This window comes from Vicia villosa, linkage group LG4, assembly GCF_029867415.1.
Source record: "Vicia villosa cultivar HV-30 ecotype Madison, WI linkage group LG4, Vvil1.0, whole genome shotgun sequence".
Classification (NCBI taxonomy): Eukaryota; Viridiplantae; Streptophyta; class Magnoliopsida; order Fabales; family Fabaceae; genus Vicia; species Vicia villosa.
Window position 1 is genome coordinate 105,523,632 of NC_081183.1, and position 27,093 is coordinate 105,550,724.

The 27,093-nt window shown below is 38.2% G+C and overlaps 2 protein-coding genes across 2 annotated transcripts; one reads left to right on the top strand and one right to left on the bottom strand.

Annotated features, from left to right (window-relative positions):
• Positions 1 to 7,201: 7,201 nt before the first annotated feature.
• On the top strand, positions 7,202 to 12,010 carry LOC131595035 (glycerophosphocholine acyltransferase 1). Its single transcript, XM_058867257.1, has 8 exons — positions 7,202 to 7,453; positions 7,575 to 7,643; positions 7,743 to 7,800; positions 7,890 to 7,990; positions 10,621 to 10,716; positions 10,807 to 10,900; positions 11,134 to 11,371; positions 11,485 to 12,010. The coding sequence occupies exons 1-8, from the start codon at positions 7,364 to 7,366 to the stop codon at positions 11,789 to 11,791; spliced, it is 1,053 nt and encodes a 350-aa protein (XP_058723240.1). The 5' UTR covers positions 7,202 to 7,363; the 3' UTR covers positions 11,792 to 12,010.
• A 6,186-nt stretch (positions 12,011 to 18,196) lies between these two features.
• Positions 18,197 to 20,739, bottom strand: LOC131595036 (uncharacterized). Its single transcript, XM_058867258.1, has 2 exons — positions 19,368 to 20,739; positions 18,197 to 19,307 (listed from the first exon to the last, which is right to left on the bottom strand). The coding sequence occupies exons 1-2, from the start codon at positions 20,566 to 20,568 to the stop codon at positions 18,799 to 18,801; spliced, it is 1,710 nt and encodes a 569-aa protein (XP_058723241.1). The 5' UTR covers positions 20,569 to 20,739; the 3' UTR covers positions 18,197 to 18,798.
• Between the last annotated feature and the right edge of the window lie 6,354 nt (positions 20,740 to 27,093).

Consider the following 27,093-nt stretch of genomic DNA (forward strand, 5'->3'; position numbering starts at 1 on the left):
GTGTGGATCAGTATACTCTAGAAAAGTCTTAGAGGGTATCTAAGCAGTTGTTCCTGGAGTGATCAGTGTGTGATCAGAAGACTCTGGAAGACTTAGTTGCTGACTAAGTGGAGAACCATTGTAATCCGTGCGATTAGTGGATTAAATCCTCAGTTGAGGTAAATCATCTCTGCGGGGGTGGACTAGAGTAGTTTAGTTAACAACGAACCAGGATAAAAATAACTGTGCAATTTATTTTTATCTGTCAAGTTTTTTTAAAGCTACACTTATTCAAACCCCCCCTTTCTAAGTGTTTTTCTATCCTTCAAGGATGACAGCGGTGAGGCTTGATAACATTTTGATAGATGGGAAAAATTCATGCTAATCAACCTAAATTAAATAGGAGTGGATGGCAAGGGAGAGTAGGTGAGCTGCAGAATCGCGATGAAGGGCGTAGGGTGGTGGTTTCGACTTATACTAATAGATTGGTTGAGAGTTCCAAATCTTTTGTTGATGTTGTTCATGGGGGAGTAAAGAAGAAAGATTCCCAGGATACGTCTTCTTCCTTTAGTTATTTATCAGGCTTAGTGTTAAGGGACAGGTGGAAGAAGTCATTTATTGGGGAGGTATTGTTTCCGGGAGAGTCGTACAACATCCAAACACACTTAGAAATCGAAGGTTATTTCTCAATCAAAGTCCATCTAATGTGGGCGAATCTTTGCTTGCTTGAGGAAATAGAGGAAGGGATCATTCAAGAGTTGATAGATGAAGGTAGATGGTGATGGCAACAATGGTTCAAATCAATAAGACCGTGGCAGGAAAATGAAGTTGATTCGGAGAGGGTGGTTTGGGTTAGAGTCTATGGTGTTCCTTGTCATGCTTAGAGTACAGATTTCTTCGAAATTTTAGCCAACCAAATTGGAACTTACATTTATGTGGACGAGAACACTGTGTCTGGATGCAACATGGATATAGCAAGGCTTATGATTAGGGTTCCATCCAATTTTTTTCTCACTAAAGTCTTGAAGGTTTCAATTGATGGGGCTTTATTCACTTTGATTCTCCAGGAAGATTCTTATGGGCCGGTTAGAATTATTGCTCAGAAGTCCTCTGAGAAGGCTTTGGATTCAAACTCATCCTCAAGTTTTGAGGATTCTTCTAAATATGATAAACATGAAGCTGGAGATGAGGATTTAGATGCATCGGTTGGTCCATCGGATAATGAAGCAGAGGATGTTCTTAGAAGATATGAGGAGGACAAGCAGAAGCAGGAAGATGGCATTGCACACGTTATGCACGGGTTCAAAGGTGAATGTTCAGAAAATTCAGAATGTTCATAAAACTTTTTGGGGGTAGGGTCAAACCACAGCGAGGCGGATGTGACTTTTGATAAAGCTTTACATCCAGTTTTGGAGATTAAAAAGAAGGCACTGGTTAAAAACCATCAGTCCATTGAAATATCTTCTGAACATACCTTTTCAGATCTTCATCCTTCCATTGGTGCAAACTTGGTACAACATGTTCCTGATAGCACGACTCCTTTACCTAATCCTTCTTTGTCAAAAAAAACTCTGGGGCGGCGGAAGTATTGAGCAAGGTTAGGAAAAAGAAGTCAATAAGCATTAAACATTATGTTGAAGTGGGTGGGCCCAAATTAAAATTCCCACCTAGGCCCAGTAGGAAAATAAAAAAGAGTTTTAAACATTTAAAGATGGGCCAGTCAAATGAGATAGAAGTCCCGACTCAGTATTTACCTTTGAACAAGCGTACCACAACACATCATTCTTCTCCTTCTTCATCGGCTAACATAATCGGCTCTAGTGTTCAACCTGATGGTATCCATCTTGATAATTTTGATATAGTTAGGTGCAACATTAGAACATTATCTAATTTTGGACCTGATTGTGATATTAAATTGTGTGATGCTTTGGCTAAGATTGGAGTGGTGTCGGGATGCTTCAGGAGGGATGTTTAGAAGAAAATTTCAGAAATACAGTCAGTGGAAGCAAAGAAAACGGAAGGAAGGAATGCGCAATTAAACTGTTTTAAATGATTGTTGGGAGTTTAAACATTAGGGGAGGTGGCAGCCTTGTTAAAAGGAAGAGGATCAGGAGTATAATTAGCAAAGGCAGGCCAGATTTTTTTCTTATCCAAGAAACTAAATTGAAGGAAGTTTCTGATTCTTTAGCTAGGAGCTTGTGGAGATGAGATGATATGGACTATTCTTTTTCTGCCTCTGACGGATCTGCAAGAGGTTTACTATCTATTTGAAGAACACACACAATTACTATTCTAGCTAGATTTCATGGCTCAGGTTATCTTGGATCGAAAGTGTCTTGGAAAGGAGGTATCTTTTACATTGTTAATGTGTATTCCCCTTTTTCTTTGCCTTTAAAACGTCAATTATGGTCTCGGTTGTTAGAATTGAAAAATAATTATCAAGACAGGGAGTGGATTTTTGGAGGAGACTTTAATGGGGTAAAGAATCAGAGAGAAAGAGTGGGTCAATCTTTGAAAAGTAGTAACGTGGAATGGAGGGAGTTCTCGAATTTCATTGATGATAGTGGTTTAATGGACGTTTCTTGTAAAGTAAAGAAGTTTAGTTGGTTTAGTGGGGATGGAAAATCAAAGAGTAGGATTGATAGATTTCTTGTCTCCGATAATATCATTTTGTCGTGGGGGATTGTAGGTCAATTGATAGGAAGTAGGGATGTTTCCGATCATTGTCTGATTTGGTTGTTGGTCGATAAAGAAGATTGGGAGATTGTATCATGAAAGTAGAGTAGTAATTCCCAAGAACTCACTTAGGGTGGCTTGGATTATGAATGAATTCCATGATACAGCTGTAGGGGGCACTCATGGTATCTAAGGACCTACAAAAGAATTGGTAGTGTGGTTTATTGGGAAGGGATGAGAAAGCAAATTCAAGCTTATGTGCAAGCTTGTGAAGTATGCCAAAGAAATAAATATCAAACTTTGACACCTGGAGGGATGCTACAACCTTTGCAAGCACCCACTCAAATTTGGAGTGACATCTCCATGGACTTAATTGGAGGTTTGCCTAAAGTCCAAGGTATAGATACAATGATGGAGGTGGTGGACAGACTGACCAAATTTGCTCATTTCCTACCTGTTAGCCATCCTTATACTGCTAAGGAAATTGCTGAACTGTTTATCCAGGAGGTAGTAAGGTTGCATGGGTTTCCTATTTCTATTGTCTATGACAGAGACAAGGTATTTTTGAGTCACTTTTGGTCTGAACTATTTAAGCAGGCAGACACCAAGTTAAAATACAACAATGCATACCATCCTCAGTCGGATGGGAATATTGAAGTAGTAAATAGGTGTCTAGAGACCTATCTAAGGTGTGTGACTGTATGAAACCCAAACAGTGGCCTAAATGGCTAGCTTGGGCTGAATACTAGTACAATACAAATTATCATGCTTCCTTGAAAACAACCCCTTTTAAGGCTTTATATGGTAGAGCACCACATGTGCTAATCAGGGGGGATGCCTCTTTCTCAGCAGTTGATGAAGTCAATAAGTTGACAGCTGAAAGAAACATTATGCTAAAGGAGTTACAAGAGCAGTTGCTTAAGGCACAAGACATGATGAGAAACCAAGCTAATAAACATAGAAGAGAGGTTGAGTATGAAGTGGGGGAGAGGGTGTTCTTGAAGATTCAACCTTACAAGATGAAGAAATTAGCTAAGAGGATGAATAAAAAATTAATTCCTTAATACTATAGTCCGTATGAAGTATTACAAAAGATAGGAGCAGTAGCCTATAAGATGAAATTGCATGAAGACACTAGGGTTCAACCAGTTTTCCCATGCTTTCTTGTTAAAGAAAGCAACCATTCCTTCTATGGAATCACAACCCTTACCAGCTTGTATGACTGAGGAATGTCATTTAGAACCTGAACCTGAAGAAGTGATAGCTACTAGGAAGAATGAGCAGGGGGAGTGGAAAATCTTAATCAAGTGGAAAAAGCTGCCAAATTTTGAAAATTCATGGTAGCTAAGAGATAAGGTGAGAGTTGAGTTCCCAACATTCCTCCTTGAGGTCAAGGAGAGTCTTGAAGGGGGGGGGGGGGAGAATTGGTAGATTTGTAAAATATTATGAGAGGACACGTAAGAGGAGAGAGAGAGAGAGAGAGAGAGAGAGAGAGAGAGAGAGAGAGAGAGAGAGAGAGAGAGAGAGAGAGAGAGAATATTCCTATATAGGACAAATTCTGTTAAAGGCTGCACATGGGCTGGCCAGGTGGCAGCAGCTGAGTGGAAAGGAAATCTAGGACAGAGTCAATAAATTATTGGAGAGGCACTCATTTGGAGGCACACAAAAATTGAGTGAAGTTATCCACTATGAGAGCCTAGGCCTCTCGAAGAGCCTCTCATTTCTATTTCCCTGCTTTTGTTTCTTTCATTTCTGCATCATTGTACTACTAGATCCCATTTGAACTCTATTACTAATAAGAATTATTCCTTTCTTTCACTATATTTTGTGTACTTTTGTCACTTTCTGCCCTAATTACTAAATTGATTCTATCATTGTCATCATCAAAAAGGGGGAGAATGTGAAGTCAAGCTTCCTCAATTTCATGTTTTGATGATATCAACATTTATGCATAAGCCTCAAGAAAGGATGAGAAAAAGATTCAACGAGCATTCAATCCAAGTCTCAAAATAGCATCAAGTTTCTTAAAACAACATTTGAAGTTATTTGGAGCTTAAGGTATAAACATGTTGTTGTCTTGATAAAATAGTGCTCAGAATCCGTACATTATTGCATAAGATTATTAAGTCACATTCCTAAGAATCTTGGCATGATAGAAGTCTTAAAAAGCAAAAGAATTTGTTTTTTCTTCCAACGTAACTTGTTACGGTTTTAGGCGTAACTGGTTACGGTTTTAGGCGTAACTAGTTACGGTCACGCAACCAGGCTTTTTCTTGCTTCTGGAATTGCTTTTTCTCCCAGTGTAACCGGTTACGGTTTTTGGTGTAACCGATTACATAAATGTTTTTTTGAACTTTTAGGCTGCAACGGTACAGCGTAACCAGTTACGGCGTTTGTTACGACTGAACCAGTGACATTGTTTTAGCATTTCAAAAGAGCCAAACATCCATTTTCTTTTGTCCTTTGAACATTGCACCATTTCATGATTCCATACTGTTTTAGAAGGTGTTAAGAGGTTATAAATACCCTCACTTTTAGATTTCATATTTACCTCTTCCATTTGCAATTATATACACTTACTCTCTCAATTTTCATACAAAATGCTTATTGATATTGAAATTTTCACATTGAGTTTTTCTGCATTAGTATTTCATACAAGACCAGAAAAATTCATACCATAAGTCATAAATATTGAGCACTATACTATCATTGATAATTGCTTGCTTGGAAGGGAAGATCTTTCTTATAGATTGATACATATTCATACACTTTCTTACTTAAACAAATATTCAGATTTGTTGATTATTATTTGTTATCCAGGATTGTTGGATGCAAGGGTTGATTGATTAAAGAGAGGATTATTCTCTTAATCATTTGGTTTGATCAAGGAGAGGATTGTTCTCTTGATCATTTGTTAGTCAGTCACAAGAGGATTGTTCTTGTGGATTGCATAGGCTTTTGTAAGTTGCTTACACTAGTAAAATCTCTTTCGTGTTTGAAAGAGGACTAGAGTACTCTCGGACTGTAAGGGAAACCAGGATATATCGTCGTGTCATTTACTTTTTCTGCATTTTACTCTTTCCATAACTTCACCATAAACCAGAAAAATAAATCACATATCACCAAAAACCGATACAAATTTTAAGAACCTAATTCACCCCCTCTTAGGCGCACTTCGTACTTACAGACATTTACACTCATAAATTTAGAACTAACAAGAGTGGATTATGTCGAGTACGACGGACGTGAGGGGTGCTAATCCCTTCCCCTTGTGTAACTGATTCCCTTACCCTTTCTTTTGGTCGTAAGACCCTTGTTTGTTTTCTCTTAGGTTTTACTCGATGTTTTCCTTTTTCTTCTAGTGGAATAAATAAACACTCGATGGCGACTTCATTGTTCCGATGAGTTTTCCAGTTGCTTCAAAATCATGTATGAGATCTTGTCCCTCATCCACGAGATCATCAAGTAAAAAATGAGTAATTTTTTAAATAAAATGATTAAAAAAATCATTTTATTAATAAAAAATTAATTTATATCATTACAATTAATAAAATAAAATAAAATACTGAGCCATTGGATGCCGAGGATTAGAGTGGTTAAAATGGGCTAGTCCATATGGGCCGGCCCGCCAAGCCCAAAAAATTATAGGGCTTGCGCCTTAAAATTAGAACTCTTATTTTTCAGGGCCTTTTTAGCCAAACCCTGAAAAGCGTGCTACCCATTAGGGCTAACCCATATGGGTCGTGAGTAGCCCATTAAGGCCGCATAATTATAAATTTTAAAAAATATATTTATATTTATATTATCTTACTCCAAAATAACATATTAATTTTTCTCACTTCACTAAATTTTATGTTCAATCTTTTTCTTTTAAATATTATACATTAATATAATAAATATTTTTTATCATATTATTAATTTTTCTGTTATATCATATTATTAGTTTTTCTGTTATAATAAATATTCTAGTATTATTTTATACAATTTAGACATATATTGTATTTAGAAACACATTATAGTATTTATAAGAGATAATATAGTACTTAAAAATGTATTAGGTTTAAAATAACATGTTAATTTTATTCATAATAAATATTATGGAGTTTTTATTTTAATTTTTTAAATAAAATAAATTATTTAAGATCAAATAGTCGGAAGCCTAACTAAAGCCGGACTCAGACTCAGATAGTAAATCTTGAGCTCATATTACACAGAGTCTTTTTTACCTAACTATAAAAAACTCAAGACCCGTCCAAATCGACCCATTTAGAATCGAATAATCCATTTTGAAAGCTCTGAATATAGATATTAAAATCGACCCATTTAGAATCGAATAATTCATTTTGAGAGCTCTGAATATAGATATTAAAATACCTCATGGCATAGTGTCAAAAAGTGAGACACTTGAGAATTTTAAAAAAGTAAATAAAAATAGCGCATATTAAGTAGGCAGTAAAAAATTGCACTATTATTTATACAACTTTCCGCGTAATCAAATTCTAGATTTCTTATACAGGGCTTTGCCCTCTTTTGATTAGAAAAAGAAAAAATTCTAGATTTCTTATACACGAAGATTATTCCACGTAACGACACTAGCATATTCCTACTTTTTCTGGAACCTTAAAAAGACCAAACAATCCCTGTCCCTCCTCACAATCTCCATAACATCACCATACTTTTTCTTCTCGATCAATCCTCGGTTGTTCTAATGAGTATGTCTGAAAACGAAGATCACACAGAGGTCCTAGATACCGAACCCACTGCAGCGGCCAAAAGACGCTTGAGGGATAGGTCAAAGGTCCGTTCCATTGATCTCCAATCACATCATGTTTTCTTTTTTCTTCATTTGATTTCAACATGTTCTATCTGTTTCTGATTTTTCTGATGTGGTTTTGTTTTGGGTTTGATTCAATTTGAAGGAGGTTTTGTCCAAACAAGCGGTTAAGATCGCAAAACGTGCCGAGGAACATGAGAGTTTCATCAACAAGGTGTCTTCTTTTATTTATTTTTTTTTTAATTTGGGTATTTCAATGCTGGAACAAGTTTCAATTTTTTGATGTGTTTTTTTTTTGTTGTTGTTTCTTCAGGTTACTCATTTATTGAATGTTCTTGGCTTTGGTGGATTTTGTTTCCTCTTAGGAGCAAGTAAGTTGATTAATCTATCATTCGAATATGTACAGTTTGATGTTTTTTTTTTTTTTTTTGGTTTAATTTTATATTATTCTTTTTTACAGGGCCTCAAGATGTTCCCTTAGTTTATTGTTTGTTCTATGTTGTGTTTGTTCCTCTTCGTTGGATATACTATAGGTTCAAGAAATGGCATTACTATCTCCTGGTAAATTCAGATTTATCTCAAAACCTGATTTTCAAATTTAGCACTTTTGTGTCATTGAAACTGTTACTTGCTTCTGGAAGCACATGTTTTTTTGTTTCTTGAATGAGCATTAGTCTATTAAGCACAAACATGAACACGAGACACGAAACCGACTTGACACATAGACATAGCACATGGGTTATAAATTTGTTAGAATATTAGTGATTGTATGTGATCACTGGTGTCATTGTTGCGTTGGTGTCAGATAGGTTTATCATCTGAAGGGTTGATGCTATATAGGTGTTAGTTTCATTGTTATTCTTGCACAATTTGGTAGAATTCATAGGCATTTATTATCTATTATTGGTTTTATGGGTAGAATATTTATGGCAGGATCACTCACTATACAACTGAACAAAAAACATGCTACTGATAGTTATGAGAGGGTGTACGCGAGAGAAAAGAAGAGGGGGAAGCATGGACAATTCCACTAATAGCTACCTGGTGAGTGGGCTTAGTAGGGTATGGATAAGGAGAGAGAAATTGGAAGTAGTTGAATAAAAAGAAGGAACATGGAGGGGAATGGGCAGACTAGAAATTGGAAGTTATTCTTGGGAGATCCTAGGCTTCCCGAACTGCCTCGCCTATCATTTATTATGTCATTTTTATCACTTTTTTATACTCTAATCCACATAAGAGCCATTATGATTCTGTTTGCTATGCCAAAATCAGTATGTCAATTTACCATTAAGTTCCTCGCTGTAACTAGATTGATCCTATCAATTTGGTATCCAGAGCCTTGGGTTCTGCTGCACAGTGGATGGTTGTAACAAGGAACAACATGGAGAATCATGTTGATGTGATATATCAGAGGTTAGGAAATGTGGAGATGATGATGGAATAGGTTCGTCTGTTGTTGCTGGAACGGAGGGAATGTCCTCGTTGGAGGAGAGTAAAAGATCCGGGAAGGAAAGGAAGAGATGGCGATGAGGATGAAGGAAGTGACGGAACATTGTTAGCAAAGCCACCGGAGCAGAGACAATTATGTCCCCAGACACCATGGTGGCCGGATGAACTTGGGGAACAGTTATGTCCTTTTTTATGATATATTTATTTATAGTGCTGACGTAGAAGGACATAGAGGATTTGACTGGGTATTACAGGAAATTTGTGAAGAATTATGGGAAATTAGCATGGCCTATGACTCAATTACTGAAGAAATATAGTTTTAATTGGGGGATCTGTCTGACAATGTTTGTGTATGAGAGAGAACTCATGGCTATTGTCATAGCTATTAAAAAATGGAGACCATATTTGCTAGGGAAACATTTCAAGGGTCCCACTCTGATCAGAAAAGTTTATGGTTCTTAACTGAGCAAAAGATCATGGGAGAAGAGCAACAAAAATGGTTTCAAAATTAATGGGCTATAGTTTCGAAATCAAGCATAAACCGGGTAAAGAAAATAGTGCAACAAATGCTTTATCTCAACAGATGCAATATGCTACAATTACTACAGTTCAATGTGAAGTGTGGGAAGGGCTGGAAGAGGTACAAGCTGATGAAAAGTTGAAGTAGTGAAGCTACATGGTTTTCCAAGCTCTGTGAAAGGGTGTACATGAGAGAAAAGAATAGGGGGAAGCAGGGACAATTCCACTAATAACTACCTGTTGAGTGGGCTAAGTCGGGTGTGGGCGAGGATAGAGAAATTGGCAGTAGTTGAATAAAAAGAAGGAACTTGCACGGGAGTGGGCAAACTAGAATTGAAAGTTATTCTTGGGAGATTCTAGGCTTCTCAAACTGACTAGCCTATCATTTATTATGTCATTTTTATTACTTTTAATACACTTTAATCCGCATTAGAACCACTTTGATTCTGTTTGTTATGCCAAAATCAATATAAGAGTGTTCATCCCTCTCGTTTATGTCAATTTACCATTAAATTCCTCGGTGATACTAGATTGATCCTATAAGCTACCCAAGAAACAATGCAAGAGGGGGTCAATATACAAAAAAGCATAAACTAAAGATTGTGTGATTATTATTTATAAGCACGATACGTCCTTCTACTTCTATGAAATCCATTAAAGACTAGACATCGAAAACTAGGGAACCGTCAAATGATTTTTCATAAAAATTAAATTGGAGATAACTATTTGGGGGTAGCCATGGCAGCCAAAGGCCACCAACTAATTTTGCCCTTGATCGGGATCGGATTCCCTGCAGTAAATGTGTGACATGGTTACCGATCTCAACTCTCCAATCTAAATTAATGATAGATTATTTAAAGCTGATTTGGTAAATGTATAAAATGTCTAAGATTATTTTCTGCGTGTAACTTTATGATGCAGTGACAAAAGTTCATCTGGATCCCTAAACCATATATGATGTTACTTGTACTGTCAAAAAGTCTATTTTTTGGGTTAAATGTTGTATGAGACACATGGTAGAAAGTCATTGGAAGAGGGCTTGTTTATTTAAACCGTGTTTCAATTCAATTCCATTGCTGATTACAATCATTGGAGTACTCTCTCATTGTTGTCATTACCATTATCATGATTCATAAGATAAAGTTAACAAGATTTTTCAGATGCTTCTGTAGAAACATAGTTAATAGGAATAAGGTTATTGAATTATTGTTCACGTGTTTCAGGACTTTTGCTACTATGCGAATACAATTTTCTTGGTTTACCTTCTCTTTTATCCAAAGAATGAAAAGCTTTTTCTGGTTTGCTTTTCATTTGCTGAGGTGAGCATTTTATTCCCTGGTAATTTGACATCTTAGTACACAAATGGTTAATCGTGGATGTTGTAACTTATTTAAGTGCTTCTGTTGCAGGGGCCGTTAGCATGGGCTTTGATTGTTTGGCGTTGCAGTCTGGTATTCAGTTCTGTTGACAAAATCGTCAGTGTTCTTATCCATCTTTTACCTGGTATGTTACACCTACCAATTTTACTATTCTTTCTTTTTGGAAAACCATTGGCTTCTATTACGATTTAACTCACTTAAATTCTCTTTTTGGTAAACTCATACGAACTTGACAATCTACATGAACATGACAATAATAGAGAGAGATGCTACATCTGGAATGGGCTTGTGACATGATTCTTTAAGCATTAATTTTTTATTTTCGTCACATCTTTAATGAACCGATTTTTTATTCAGGATTGGTTTTCTTTACCATTCGATGGTGGAATCCCGAGACCCTAGAAGCCATGAGACCAGAGGGAGCTGCCGCAAGAGTTACATGGCCTTATGTCGAAGATAAATCCTATCTCTGTACATGGCTGTTTTTCGTTCCCTTAATAGTTTACACCCTGTGGCAGGTTCTTTACTTCCTCATTGTCAATGTCTTACGTCGACAGCGGTTCTTAAGAGATCCTGAAGTCATGACTTCCTACAGGTAACAAACAGTTTCCTCTCATTCCGTTTTGCCAAATATACTAGACTTTTAACTATCATGATTGCGACCACGTTAGCTGAATTTTGACCGTTATTGGCCATACTTTTTCATAGGGAACTTTCGAAAAAAGCTCAGAAAGCAAACAACATGTGGTGGCGCCTAAGCGGTTTGCTCGGGGATCAAAACCGCTTGTTAATGTTCATTCTTCTTCAAGGAATGTTTACAGTGGCAACAATGGCGCTGACTGTTCCGATATTTTTGTCGTATGAGCTGTCATTGGTTTTCCAACTACTGAAGGTTTCTGCATCCGTGTGGAATGGAGCAGGCTTTCTATTAGAGGTAATGCCAAGGCAGGTAATTCTCAAGGAGAAAAAGAAGTCAGAGATGCAAACTGTTCCAATTCAAAATGATCAATCATAGATGATGATGAAGTTAAATGATAGGAAGTTCAACAATTCTGTTTTGCACCTAGTATTACTAGTTGAGGTTGTAGGTTTACTATGGTTTTAAAAATGCTAGTGAAATGGGATACACCAATGTATATTATCACTTTTTCTTCTTGCACTCCACATTCTTTTGGTCTAATGGTTATTTCTTGTTTCTTATTATATAATACTTTGGTATAGTTGTCTTAGTCAATGTACTCAAGTACCCGTTGTTAAGTAGGTCGTCAGCTTGTGAAAGATTGTAAAACTCGGATTCTTAGTATGATACATAAGATCCTCATGAAGGGGAAAATGGTAATCTCATATATATTTATACACACATACGAAAACATGGTAATTATGGTTCAGGCTAAAAAACAGGCCTAACACGTTTTATTTTATTTACGATCTTATTCAAATAGCTTGATTTTAACCACACCAGAATTCTCAGGTGATAGAGTTTGATAAGGTAAAGAAAATACTCATTGTATTACATAATAAGAGAGATACAAAGAGTTTGCTATATAAAGGCAAGCAATACTAACAAATTGTAACAAACTATGCCAGCTCAGCAATAATAGTGGAACGCATATTCCACTACTCTACCCACTACTGTACTATAGTCACATGACCACTATAGTCACACTTATTCTATTATATTATATCACTACTCTATAAGTCCCCCTTAGAATCTGCTGGTGGGTGTTTCAAGGCAATTCTGTCTAACACACGCAACTTAGAGCGCAGAGGTACAAATTTGGCAGCAGATAAGGGTTTAGTCAGAATGTCAGCCCATTGATCTTGAGTTGGAACATGGGCTACAGAGAGGTGTTTGCTGAGAACCTTCTCTCTTAGAAAGAATATATCCAGTTCCATATGCTTGGTTCTGTTGTGTAGAATAGGATTATGAGCAAGAGTGACAGTGCTCAAGTTGTCACATAGAATCCTAGGCACCTGAACAGAGCAGTGGAGTTCCTGAAGTAAAGACTGAATCCAAATAAGCTCAGCAGCCAATTGAGCCATATTGCGATACTCTGCTTCAGCACTGGATCTAGCAACAAGTTGCTGCTTCTTGGACCACCAGGAAACAGCATTTGGACCAAGATAGATGCAGGCCCCTGAAGTAGACCTTCTGTCATCAGGATCTGATGCCTAATCTGCATCACAAAAACCTAATAGTTGCATGGGCTGCTGAACATGGGCAGGTTGAATAAGTAAGCCATGATGCAGTGTGCCACTTAAGTACCTCAAGATCCTTTTGATTGCCTTCCAATGATTCTCTAGAGGATTGGATAAAAACTGACAAACCTCTAGATCCTTTCAGGCATAGTTAAAGTGGCATATTGCAGTGCACCAACAACTGACCTAAACTGAGTGGGATCTTCAACAGCAGCTGAGCCAATTTTGGATAATTCGCTGTTGGAAACCATGGGAGTTGGCATCCCATTAGCATTGAGCATGTTGAGTTTAGTTAGGAGGTCAGAAACATACTTGGTTTGGGATAAAAGCAAGGAACCATTAGGGAGATGAGAGACTTCAAGACCTAAGAAGTAATCAAGTTGTCCCAATTGTTTTAGTGAAAATTTGTTGTTGAGGTGCTTGATTAGAGAGTTGATAAAAGGAACTGAACTGCCTGTGACAATAATGTCATCAACATAAACCAAAATCATGACTTGAAGCTTGCCTTGATGTAGAAGAAAGAGGCTAGGGTCACACTTGCTTGCTTGAAAACCAAGTTGAACTAGAGCACTCTTCAGTTTATCAAACCAGGCCCTGGGGGCCTGTTTTAAACCATAAATAGCCCTGTTTAATTTACACACTAGAGACTTGTCAGCTGCTTCAAAACCAGGAGGCTGCTGCATGAACACTTCCTCTTCAAGAGTGCCATTGAGGAAAGCATTGTTAACATCTATCTGGTGGATGGTCCACTTGTTACTAACAACAATGGTTAAAACAATTCTGACTGTTACAAGTTTAATAACAAGTGAGAAAGTCTCTTGAAAATCACTGCCAGCTCTTTGATGAAATCCCTTAGCCACTAATCTGGCCTTGTAACTGTTTATAGAGCCATCAGGGGTTTCCTTTGTTCTGGAAACCCACTTACAACCAATAGGTTTCTTGGAAGTAGGAGCTTTCACCAATGTCCATGTCTGATTCCTCGGCAGTGCCTGATACTTTTCTTGCATTGTCTGAAACCAATGAGGAGCAGCCAAGGCCTGACCAACAGAAATGGGTTCCATGTGTGTTAAAAGAAGGGTAGGATGTAATCTAGGTTGAGTGATGCCTCTTTTGGCTCTAGTTTGCATAGGATGCACATTTTGAGGGTGAATGAAAGGTAAAGGTAAATCAGGAGGGCTGGGATTAGAGCTTGAGCTGGAATGTTCAGAAGGATTATGAGAGGAAGAAGGGGAAATAGTGCTGGTTTCAGCTGGATCAGTGAGGATAAGGGGAGGGGAGATAGAAAGAGAGGGAGTATAAATAGCAGTAAGAGACTCAGGAATAGGGGTGACCAACTGCTGACTAGCAGAGGTTGAAGATTCAGGAGAAGAGACAGCATTATGGAAAGAGGAAGAACCAGGAATAGGGTTGTGATTAGTAGCAGGGTTATAGGAAGAAAGGGAAGGAGAGTTGGACTGAGAGAGAGAAGCTATGGACTGACTGCCAGCAGATGGAGTAGGAGGCACAGATGGAGCACTAAAGGAAACAGATGAAGGATCAGAGGAGTTAGAAGACTCAGGAAATAAGGAAGAATAGGGAAACAAGGCTTCATGAAAAACAACATCCTTAGAGATGTAGATATGGCCATCAGAGGCAAGACACTTGTAGCCTTTGTGAGAGGAGGAATAACCAAGAAAGAGACATTGTTGAGATCTATAATCTAGCTTATGAGAGTTATAAGGGCGCAGAAAGGGATAACAGGCACAGCCAAAAACCTTAAGAGTGGAATAATCAGGAGGTTTGTTGAGTAATTTGTAGTAAGGAGAGGTATTGTTAAGGGTAGGGCTGGGAATTCTGTTGATAAGATAGGCTGCAGTAACAAAGGCATGATCCCAAAATTTCAAAGGAAGAGTGGACTGAGCTAGAAGAGTTAGACCAGTTTCAACAATTTGTCTATGTTTGCGTTCTACAAGACCATTTTGATGGTGTGTATGAGGACAAGTGAACCTATGAACAATTCCTAAGTTTGTGAGATACTTGGTGAGAGGTCTAAACTCTCCTCCTCCATCAGTTTGGACACACTTAATGGAACAATTGAATTGTAGTTCAACCATTTTCTTAAATTGAATGAACTGAAGCATGGTATCAGACTTGAGTTTGAGAGGAAAGACCCAAACAAATCTAGAAAAGGCATCTACACAAGTTAGAAAGTAAGTGTAGTCACTTGAAGATTGCATAGGAGCTGGACCCCAGAGATCACAAACAACAAATTCAAAGGGATGAGTGTAGACAGTAGTAGACAAAGAGGAAGGCAATCTATGAGATTTGCCAATACAGCAGGCATGACACATTTCTGTAGGTGGTTTAGAAGGGATAGCAAGATTACAGAGTTTTAGGATTGCAACAAGAGCATGATGATTAGGGTGGCCTAATCTAGTATGCCACAGAACATATTGATTAGTTGCTATTGCAGCAGAGCTATTAGAGTGAGATGAGGATAAGTCAGTGCTAGCAGTGGCAGAATTAAGAGAGGAATTAAGAAAAGTACTTGTAATATTATTATTTAAAGAGTCATTACAAGGAATAGTAGGATTTGACATATAATTTGAAGAATTAGAACTGCTTATTGCAGGGGAACCCATAAACCTACTGCTAGTACTACAAGAATTAAGACTGGGACAAGACTTTGACACTGGAGATGCAGCAGGATTAGGAAACTTATAGAGACCATCATCTCCAACATGACCACTGAGCAATACTTCAGAAGTAGTCTGAGATTTAACAACACAAAATTTAGAATGAAATTCAAAAAACACATTATTATCTTGAGCAAATTTGCTCACACTCATGAGATTTTTGGTAATTTGAGGGATATGTAAAAGATTCCTAAGAGTGGGGGATAGGTGAGGTTTGTGTGGTAAAGAGAAAGACATGGAACCAACAGAATTGACAGACAAACCTTGGCCATTTCCTATGAAGACTTGCTTAGATCCAGGCACAGAAGCAGAGTCAGACACATTAGAAGCCTCAGGAGTAACATGATGAGAAGCACCGGAGTCAGGATACCACCATTGATTATTGTTGCTAGCTTCAGTACCTGCATAAAAGGCCTGTGGTGCGTGAGGTGCTGTGGATCTAGGAGGTGCAGCTCTGGGTGAACCATAAGCAAATTGCACAAGATACATAGCACGAGGAGCCACAGGAAATGGATTGAATGGAGCTCTTTGTTGAGGATAACCAACACCATTTGAGTAACGATAATAGCATACTGAAGCATCATGACCAGACTTGTGACAAATTTGACATGACTGTTTGGCAAAATGACCTCCACCACGACCAAAACGACCGCCTCCACGACCAAAACGACCTCCACGCGAGCCATAGGTATGGTTCTCAGCATTAGCATTGGTGTAACTCGTTCCTTGAGGAAACACTTCAGTAGAGACTTGATCCGTGGCAGCAGACGCAGGGGACGACGCGGCCTGAGTGAGATTCACCGTCGCCGACTCCGCAACAGCAGCTTTGCGATGTTTCTCAAGACGCGACTCATGAGCAAGCAAAGACGACTCAAGTTCATCCAAGGAACTCAACTCATCTTTACTGTTGACGGCGGCGACAATGGAGTCGTATTCTTCAGGAAGGGAATCAAGCACAATTTCGATTAGGTTACGAAGAGGAACAGGATCCCCAATCGAAACGAGCGACTCACTGATCTCACGAGTGCGCTTCAGAAGTTCCTCAATTGTGAGCGGTCCTTTTGTGAGACGACGAAGCTCGGATCGTAACTGACGTGCTTTGGTGGAGAGCAGTGTGTCAAAGTAGCGGTGAACCTCCGTCCAAACCTGCCACGAGTGTGTACACTCAACAAGTTTGGGAAGAAGGGAATCAGAGATGGTGGAAAGAAGCCAGGTGCAGATGAGAGCATCTTGTTGTTCCCACTCCAGAAAAGCACTGTGAGATGCAGGATCTGGAGGAGATGGAGATGGAATCACAGGAACAGTGACAAACCGTTGAAGACGGTGACCACGTACAACACCATCAATCTGTTGCTTCCATTGTTTGAAATTTTTGTCATCAAGTTTAACATAAATCAGGTGAGAAAGTTTCACCTGAGAAGACGGAAAAAGGGACTCCATGGATCGAAAAAAAAGAAGCTCAAGATACCATGATAGAGTTTGATAAGGTAAAGAAAATACTCATTGTATTAGATAATAAGAGAGATAGAAAGACCTTGCTATATAAAAGCAAGCAATACTAACAAACTGTGTCAGCTCGGCAATAATAGTGGAACGCATATTCCACTACTCTACCCACTACTCTATTATCAGGCATCCTTGGCACGTAAGATCTTACGATTTAACACAGCACGTAAGATCCTATAATTTAACACTCGATTTTGACTAAACTGATTTAGTCTTCCAATCAATGAACTATTCGGTTTTATAGGCGACATCCGTAAACGAGGTCTAAAGCAACTGTTTTATTTCTAGTTTGTGGGTGACATTTAAAGTAAGCATTATTGTGTTCAAACTCAACAACATTTGCTGATGTTGGCTTAGCCAAATTAGTTGAACTAAAACTCGCAGATTTCTAACCAACATTTAATAGGCTCTCTCAACCTCTGTTGACGTGATTAAAAATAATGATTGAGGAATCCATATATAAATATAAATTATTGACTAATTCAAATATTCAATTATACACTTTTTTGTTTCAGAAATCAATTCAAAAAGATCTCATAGTTATATAAACTGCCTTTAGCAGTCACAAACATCTTTTCAGTATCCATATCAACTTCTTTGTATACTCTGTACCTACTACTTTTTATTATTTCATTTCCATACTTTGTATGGAGGTGGATTATTTCCATTTATTATCAAAGTTTTACTATATATGTAAAAAATGGTGACAAGGATAAGCTTGCATGAATTGTCCACTTCATATTTGACTGGGCAACAGAAAGCAAAGATTCCCACTTCTTATTGAAAGTGATTCCCCTTTATTAGACTTAAAAGCTATATAGTACATGCTTGAAAATTGAAACCTTGTTTTCCTCTTTGTGATCTTTAATTCTTCATGTATAGTAAGTACATCACAAGGACAAGGAAGTATAGTCTCCTTTGAAAAGCAAAACCCGGCTTACAAGTAACAAATCTTCACTCTGTCAAAAATACCTTTTTAACAAGTCTGAGTATGTTTGGTATATTTCTTTTGCATAATCACACTAGTTCAATTAGCTTCATATATCAACTAGTAAATCACACATTTATTCAACAAATAGTCTAATACAATCACATACTCATTGCTGCATATTTTAGAAACATACAAGCTGTAACAAAACATATGTTCGCACTCTCAATAAATCTGGTAGAAGCTCTAATAACACATCAAAAACAGAATTAGAGCTTCACCTCAGCTATCTTCCTATACAAATCAGTTTTACTTCATTTCTAATGTATGATCTTTATAAGACCATAGTAACTAAAAACCTTGGATCATTATCAATCCACAAAACCAAGCAAACCAAAACTCAAAATCTCAAAAAAATTGTTCACTAGACTCTAATAGTTGAACAAAAAAAGCCATAACTAGAGCCCAGTTTCTTAATATGCATTTTTACATTGCTGTTGCAGTCTCGTCGCAGTTCTTAGTATAGCGAAGACTTGCGATCAAATGTGGCCGAGTTGGCCTCAACTGCAGTCGCGAAAACATTGAAAAGTATTATGTTGCTGTCGAGATTGTGATCACAGACCATAAATTGTGATCAAATGTGGCCGACTTGGCCTCAACTCGCGAACGAATTCTAAGTTTTCTATGGAGACGAGTGAATTATGTAACTATAGTTTAGTGTGTGGAATCCCTTGCAAAAGGCAATGAGCCATTGCCTTTCTCCTTGATGGAGTTGAGCTTTTGTAGCCTCCATTCTCCCCTGAGACGAGCAATGAATGTTGCAGCCTTCGCATTCACGTCAGGGCTCGGACAGAAAACATGCACACTCGCGTTGCTGTTATGAATCATACCGGAGTTTGTAACGGTGGTGGTTTCTGAAACTTCTCCATCAATGTGCTCTCGCTCGGGCGAAGTACACCTCGAGCTCTGGTTACTAAGTATCTTAACAAAATCCCCGCGAAGTTCGAATTTCATTGCAGGAATCTTAAACGGTGGTAAAGGCGGTGGAATGGGGATCAGAGGCGACTGGTTGCCGCTGTTTAAGGTGTCATTGATGAAGCTGGTCGATTTGTTTGGCAATGGCGGTTTGGTGCGGCTTCCCTGGCGAGGTGGTGTTGGTGGAGGCTGGGGGATTTGATTCTGAGGTTGAGAAGATCTCCTTGACGGTGGAGGAGTCAGTGGAGGCTGGGGGATTTGATTCTTCGGCTTAGACGATCTCCTTGACGGTGGAGGAGTCAGTGGAGGCTGGGGGATTTGATTCTTCGGCTTAGACGATCTCCTTGACGGCGGAGGAGGAGGTGGCGCTGGGACTGAATGTACTGAATGGATTTTCTTACTCTTGCCCATCCCCTTTCTAAATATACTTTGAAAAACCGAAGGTGGAGGCAGTGGAGGAGGTGGCGGCGGAGTCACCGGCGGCGCCGTTGTGTTGTTTGTTAAATCCTCAACATTATCATAATGGTGATTATGATGGTTTCTTGGTCTCTCTTTCTTCTTTCGCTTTCTTTGATTAGAAAGTACCGAAGCCCAAACCATTGCTATCTCTCTCTTCACGTTACTTTTCCTTCTCTCATTCTTTCCGTGTTTCTGCTCCGATCGAGTCTTCACCGACGGGCGCGGAGGCGTGGTTGTCGGTGGCGGAGAATCAATCCTCGTGAACTCAGGATCTTCAACCTCCGTTATCTCGCTCCTACTCTCTACTGTCTGGTGGATACGTTGTGAATGTCTCCTAGTCGAAGCCGGTGGAGGAGGCGGTGGCGGAGGAGGTGAGGATGACTTCACCGGAGAAGGACGAATTTGAAAGGTATCTACAGGAATTTCCTTAACGTGAACTTGCTCTTCAAGTTGCTCTTCTGATTGAATTCCATATTCCGGCAACTGTTTACGGTGATTTGGTGTGGAAAATGTTGCTGTAGACGGTGAACGGAACTGTTTCTCGATTTCGAAATCATCAAAGAAACGAAACTTGTAACGTGAATCATCGGTTTCCATCTGACGTAGATCTGGGTAAGAACTACTACTTCTTCTCAACCGGTTAACACCGGTAACCGGTGACGGCAACCGGTTTGGAGTTTCATCATTAGAGAATCCAAACCATTGTTGCGATTCGTAACCACCACTAGTTTCAGCTCTTTCAGAAGATACCGAAACTCTGCGGAAGGCATGGCTATGATCGGGAACGGTGGGGCTTGGCTGTGGTGACGATTCGTCGTCGTTTCGTCTAGCGAAAACACCGAAGAGGATGGCGACAAAGACGAGGATAATGTTGAAGGAGTTCCAGTTCCAGTTCCAGGTGGTTTTAACAGGGGAGTGTTGGAGGACGTTGGTGGCAGCGGAGAGAAGCGGAGGTACGGCGAGGAAGAGGAGGGTTAAGGTGAGGATGGGAAGTAGAATGATGAGGAGTGGGAGGCTGATTAACGGTGGCGATGAGCCACGGTGGGGCATTGTTGGTTGGTGGTTGCGTTGCGTTGTGATGGCGGAAGCAAGGAACGGGTTATGCGGGTATGGTTGGTTGGTCTCTCTCGGTTGGGGTATAGTATGTTTGTTTATGGAATTTTGTTTCTTTGATATTTTATGGAGTGGATAATTGGATACAGATGTCAAGTTCGGAAATTTAAATGTAAGATTAACCTACTCAATTTAGACACATATAATAATGTATATACTTGGAATGAGATTGTTTCTTTTAAGCAACTTTCTTTTTCTTAATAATTTATAAACGTTAACTAATTTAGACACATATAATAATGTATATACTTAACAAATTTTATTTATCTAGGAGGAGCTCGGCAAATGTAATAATTATTTTTAGTTCAAATATAAGTAATATTAAATATTTTAAATTTCACAGCATGTGTTTTTGTATAATAGTTGGATCAAAAGAATTTGAATCGGAATGTTTGACTAAAAACTAGTTAGCTTTTCCCCCCACAAGTTAACTAATTGTTTGTCAGAAATTTATTAATAAACTCATAGTTAACTTAAGTAATAATAATAACAGTTGATTATTAATTAGTGAGGATGGTATTTGTTACAGTACTTTAATAAATGTTGATAAAATTATTTGTCCTTAAATAATTGTTTTCTTTAGTTTTTAATATAATTTTAATTTTTTTTTATCAATCGTTAGTTGGTTTAGTGGTGATTGACACTAGACTTAGTAGGTCAAATCACGGTTCGATACTGTAACACCCCAATTCTACCCAAAGCATTTAGGCAAGAAAATATCAGAGTATTAAAATTTCATACAACACAATTAGGATGTTACACTAAGTAACCAAACAAACACTTAGAAAACAAACGGACATCAACGATGCCAAAAGCATACATACCTGCCAATAAAATGATACATAACACACGGAAGATGTGAACATATATATATATATATATATATATATATATATATATATATATATATATATATATATATACATATAGCTCTCACTCTCAAAGAGGAGTTTTCCAAAATAAAGTGTTTACATTACACATCAGCACATCATCACATATACATGTTCAAAGAGTCATATACAAATAAATAACAACAGACTCCCGACTCCCCGGTGTTACGTATCAGAGCGACCGACAAGACCAACTGGAGAACTACCTCTTCCAAAAGACTCCCAAAGCGGCTAATCTGCAGGATGCCACTCAAGCATCAAATCAGCAGAAGGGTGAGAATATAATTCATAATGAAAGCATGACAATTATAGTAATGCCAACAAGTAACATCAAGAATCATACAACAAAGTAATTCATTCATTCAACCACAATCCATATATAAGTAATGTGACACATGAATGATAACATAACTATAAAGACAGACGATGATGAATGAGACTCAACTATGCATATGCATGTGGTACCAAATCCGGAGTAAAACTCCTCCTTGTCATTATGACAAAAACACCTGCCGAGCATTATGCTGGGACTTTTTTCCACTCAGGAAGCCCGCAGGCTGTCGTCATCGAGCACGCAGCTCCCACTGATGACCTCTTTCCAATAAGGCTCATTCCATTACCGAGCATTAAGCCCCTACTGGTAACCAAGCGCGCACGCTGTCGTCATCGAGCACGCAGCTCCCACTGATGACCTCTTGCCAATAAGGCTCATTCCATTACCGAGCATTAAGCCCCTACTGGTAACCGTGCCCGCAGGCCATCTGTTAATAGCATTCCGCCATTAACGTATTGAAATGTTATGCTGTGCAAATATAAGACTCTATTACACGACAACAACATCATCAACAATATAACACGATCATACACTCACGTTACATCGTTTATATTCTATCCAAAAGGATACATCACCAATTAATAACATCGTTATCAATTACATCACACCATAATTACCACACAGGCATTAATAAGCACACAGCACACATTCACCGTCAAAACATACTAGCCACATCGGCATAAATGATCGCATAATTGCATCACATCAAATTAATATTGGACATTGGCCCACAACTCCATCAATACATCATTCTCATAACAACAATTACTTGCCATAAGGCCACACATCATGTTAACAACAAACAACCAAACATCGTCACATATCAAGAATGAACATTCATTAATACATAACACATATGAACATGATCTCATGTTATCGATAATTAATCACACAACACATCATCATGATTTATCATGCACTAGTTCACAAAACCATTTATGAAAATCAACCAACCACTACTACATCCTACATCATTAACAATTACCACCAATCACTATGATTATTTACTAATCATATCGCGCATATAAACAATTATGTGTTTCCATCAACAACCCTCATAAATAATTAATAACAAGCTAAACAAGCCTATGCTATCATATAGAACATCCAACTAGCTTCCTAACACTTCGAACGGCGTACGAAACGGAGCTACGGATCAAAAGTTACAAAGTTTCAAAGTTTGGATAGTATAAACATACTTCATAAGTTAACCCTACATAGTTCTATCACTAAATCCTAATAAAGATGATAGGATACTACATCCTATGAATAATTTAATTAAATCATAGCATAGTTCATTGCGTTAGCTTTCTAACGCTTCGAACGGCGACAAAATCGGAGTTACGGTTCAAGAGTTACAAAGTTTCAAAGTTTTGGAAAAACAGAAAAAGCTGTCATCCGCTTCAGCTCCGCTCAGCGGACCTGGGCAGAGAAATTTCTGCAACAGAACCTCCGCTCAGCGGACCCACCTCCGCTCAGCGGACCTGCGTAAACCCAGAAAAAACCAGAACGCACCAGAACTGTTCCAAGCCCCTTATACCCACTAAAACCACTCCAAAACATCATTACAACACCAATACAACACATACAAACCATAGAAACAACCTAACATCAAGCTTTTCACGGTTAATTCATCAATCTAACTCAAAACCTAACTTTTCATCCAAACCCAATCAAGCCATAGAAATGGAAAACAAACATGATCAATCACCACAACACAACAAGGATATCATTTAATCATCATACAATCATTCTCAAACAAACTTAAATCAAACAAAGATCACACAAGGAAATTGTGGAAATTGGAACAAGGAGAACAAGAACACAAACAAGAACAAGAACAAGACTATAAGAATCATACATCCAAGATAAATTAGATTCACCCCCTTACCGTGCTATAGCAACGATCGGAACTCGATTCGGTTGAGAATCCACCAATCTCCACTTTTCCTCCTCTTTTCCTTCTTCTCCTTTCTCTCTTCTCTTTCTTTCTCTTCTTTTTCTTTCCATTCTCTTTCCTTCTCACAATATTTCTTTCTTATAAAGAAAATATCTATCCCGCGGAAATGACCAAAATGCCCCTACGCTCAAATATCGTTCAAACGCCCCAAAACGCGGAATATTACCTTAATAATATTTCCGGTACCAAAAATATGAAAACCTTCAATTAAATATTAGTCTGCCATCCCGAACTAATACCGACTGAAACAACTCCAAAAACGGTAAAATTCCAATAAATGTCACAAACGTCCAAATCAACAATATACTTATTTTCCGGGCGTTACAACTCTCCCCCACTTAGAAGATTTCCGTCCTCGGAAATATCCCAAACACAAACAAACTTGGATACGCTATCGCCTCAGACTAACCAACTATCAAGCCACGAAGGCAACGACACAATCAGCGCCAAACAACAAACCACTCTAGATAAAAGCAAAACAACCAAAACACAACAACGACAACGAGATGCAATGCCCATACAATGCACTCATCGACTAACACCAAAACACAAGAAATAACCAAGACACAGACAACAACCCGGTCACACAACATCCAAACAACCATGCCAAGACATAGCAGTCAAACATGTAGCCAAAACATCTGGTGGTCTTATCATTCCTACCACATCCACTGTCCATAATTTGAACTCTAACAATTCATATACTTACGAACCGCGTCATTTCACGCTTCCGATGCGCACTCTGATCTCCCACAACAAACAGATTTACCAATTTCATAACCTACTTCCAACTCCTTCTAGTATTCACCAGAAACTCATTGTTCTCTCTTAACATACTCAACCTCTTAATATGCTGTGTCAGCTTGCACACCAGACAAAAGTCTTTGTATTATCCAATCACAGGCAAAAAGCTAATCCAAACACATCCTTGTTTCACAACACAAGTCCTCATAGATCCTTAAGTGACTAAATCGTCCTCTCAGTCTGACCATCCGTTTGAGGATGATACGCCAAACTCAAACGCAACTTCGTACCCAAAGTACTTTGTGAACCTTCTCCAAATTTCAGAAATAAACCTCGGATCTCAATCTGAACAATACCTTCCGAAACACCATGCAAACAAACAAACCAACAAACAATTTTATCAACATACCACTCGCCAGTACTTCCATCAGTTAATCCATTCTTATCGAAATAACGTGAGCAGATTTCGTCAATATATCCACAATAACCCAAATCACCTCACAATTACTCGATGTCCTCGGAAAACCAGAAACAAAATCCATAGAAATGCTATTCCACTTCTACTCAGGAATGGATAACAGTTACATGAAACTAGACGACTCCTGACAAGTCAATCACAAATAAGCAAATCCCTCCATATCCTTCTTCATTACTTTGCCACTAAAAATGACCTTCTCAAATCTTGATACATCTTAGTAGCATCAGGATGAATACTCAAATCACTATGACGCACTTCATCCAAAGTCCTCTTTTCAAATCCGAACATTAGGAATACAACCTTGATCATGACATCCCATGACATTGTTCTTATCAATCCGAAGATCACCATATTTATCTTTGACTAAAAAAAATGTCATCTTATCAACCCATTCAAATCCGATTTCCGACCTTTTCTAATCTCATCAAGAATACCATAAGTAAGCTTTCACATACGAAGCTCAACACTTGAAGAAGTCGCTTTACGAACCAAACTCAAATCTCACAACTGTTTCAACAATCACAATACTCGAATCATCAACATAGACATATGCAATGCTTTCTCATATTCAACTCGTTCTGATCAAACAAATACTTCAAACTCTTGTAGTCACTTACACACACAAATCTCGATCCGAATAATTAGTGCCTTCAAATTTCCCAAACAGAAATAACAACTGCCAACTCTAAATCTTGTGACAGATAAATCCTTTCAAAAATCTTAACTTGCATAAAAGCATAAACCACCACTTACCCCTTGAACATTCACTTCACTCAACCAAAAACTCATACAAAGAAACTTAGCAAACAACTTCTCATACAAAGAAACTTAGCAAACAACTTCTTCTTCCCAAAAACTCATACAAAGAAACTTAGCAAACACCCATAATAAATAAGGATAATTTAGTAAAAGTATTATTCAGTCTCTTTCATTTATCATATTTTCTTAATCCATGTGAAATGACCAACTATGACAACTATTTTCGGACAGAGGGAGTAGATCATTGTTATTTATATGTTGATATCATATATTGTTTTGGCCTCGGCTAAAGGCCTAATTAATAGTGATTCAATTTAATATATAGTTTTTCAAGAGAGATAATGATAGTCTTCAGATAATCGAATCTATGGTTCAAAGGATGTCAACGTCACCACGATGGTTGTAGACAAAGGATGTCATTATTTTAGAGTGGTTATCCACAAGAAGATTCTACTATTGTAGAATTTATGTTGGACATGACCTAAGAGAGCATATGATCAGAGGATTAAGAAGAAAAAAATTTATCACAACGTACTAGAAACAATTTGCGGACCCTTGTCATTTTTTACCGATGTCCAAAGTAGAAGGTTCAAAGTTCTTGAAACTTTAGGACTCTACTATAAAAGCCTAGTCAAGACGTCACATCAAAATACAAATTATTATAACCTTAAATGCCTCTAACATTTGAATGTCATTGTTTTGAACATTAAATTGCTTGCAAGTACCCCTATCCCCCTTTCACCACCTAACACAGAGCACCAAAGTACAATTAAAACACATGTGTTCACCATCAGATCTAGGTTCACCACTTCTTTTGTGAACCACATCGGTCGTCTTAAGTTCATTGGTGTTGTTCGTGTGAAATGATCTTCAATTTTTCTAACACACTAATCAATATACAAAATGGTGACCAGACCACGTTAATCTTTGTCCGACGAGAACGTCTGAATCACTCGGGGTCCAAACGAAGTCACAACATCTTCATAATTCCAATTAACATCAACTTCCCACCTCCACGTCAATTTCTAACCAACGTAATCGTCAGAATTACCTAGGGACGAGAGGGTGGACTAAAAACAACTTCATAGCACCAAGGAACACAAGTTCCCCGCCTCTAGCACCGAGAATTACAAATTTTCCATTTCTTTGTAGATCAAAGTCATCCTTTTGGCTATAACTTTTCTACTGTTCATAGAGGCACAACCACCAACTTCAGATCCATAGAGAAATGACACTTCAACATCATCAATATTTTTAGCCTTTGTCGCTAACGTGGAATCATCCCCGACCAAATGTA

Coding starts and splice junctions, on each gene's coding strand:
- LOC131595035 (XM_058867257.1), top strand. CDS start 7,364: ATGAGTATGTCTGAAAACGAAGATCACACAGAGGTCCTAGATACCGAA. Junction 10,717..10,806: donor TTTGCTTTTCATTTGCTGAG/GTGAGCATTTTA, acceptor CTTCTGTTGCAG/GGGCCGTTAGCATGGGCTTT. Junction 10,901..11,133: donor TCTTATCCATCTTTTACCTG/GTATGTTACACC, acceptor TTTTTTATTCAG/GATTGGTTTTCTTTACCATT.
- LOC131595036 (XM_058867258.1), bottom strand. CDS start 20,568: ATGCCCCACCGTGGCTCATCGCCACCGTTAATCAGCCTCCCACTCCTC. Junction 19,308..19,367: donor GAAGAATCAAATCCCCCAGC/CTCCACTGACTC, acceptor AAATCCCCCAGC/CTCCACTGACTCCTCCACCG.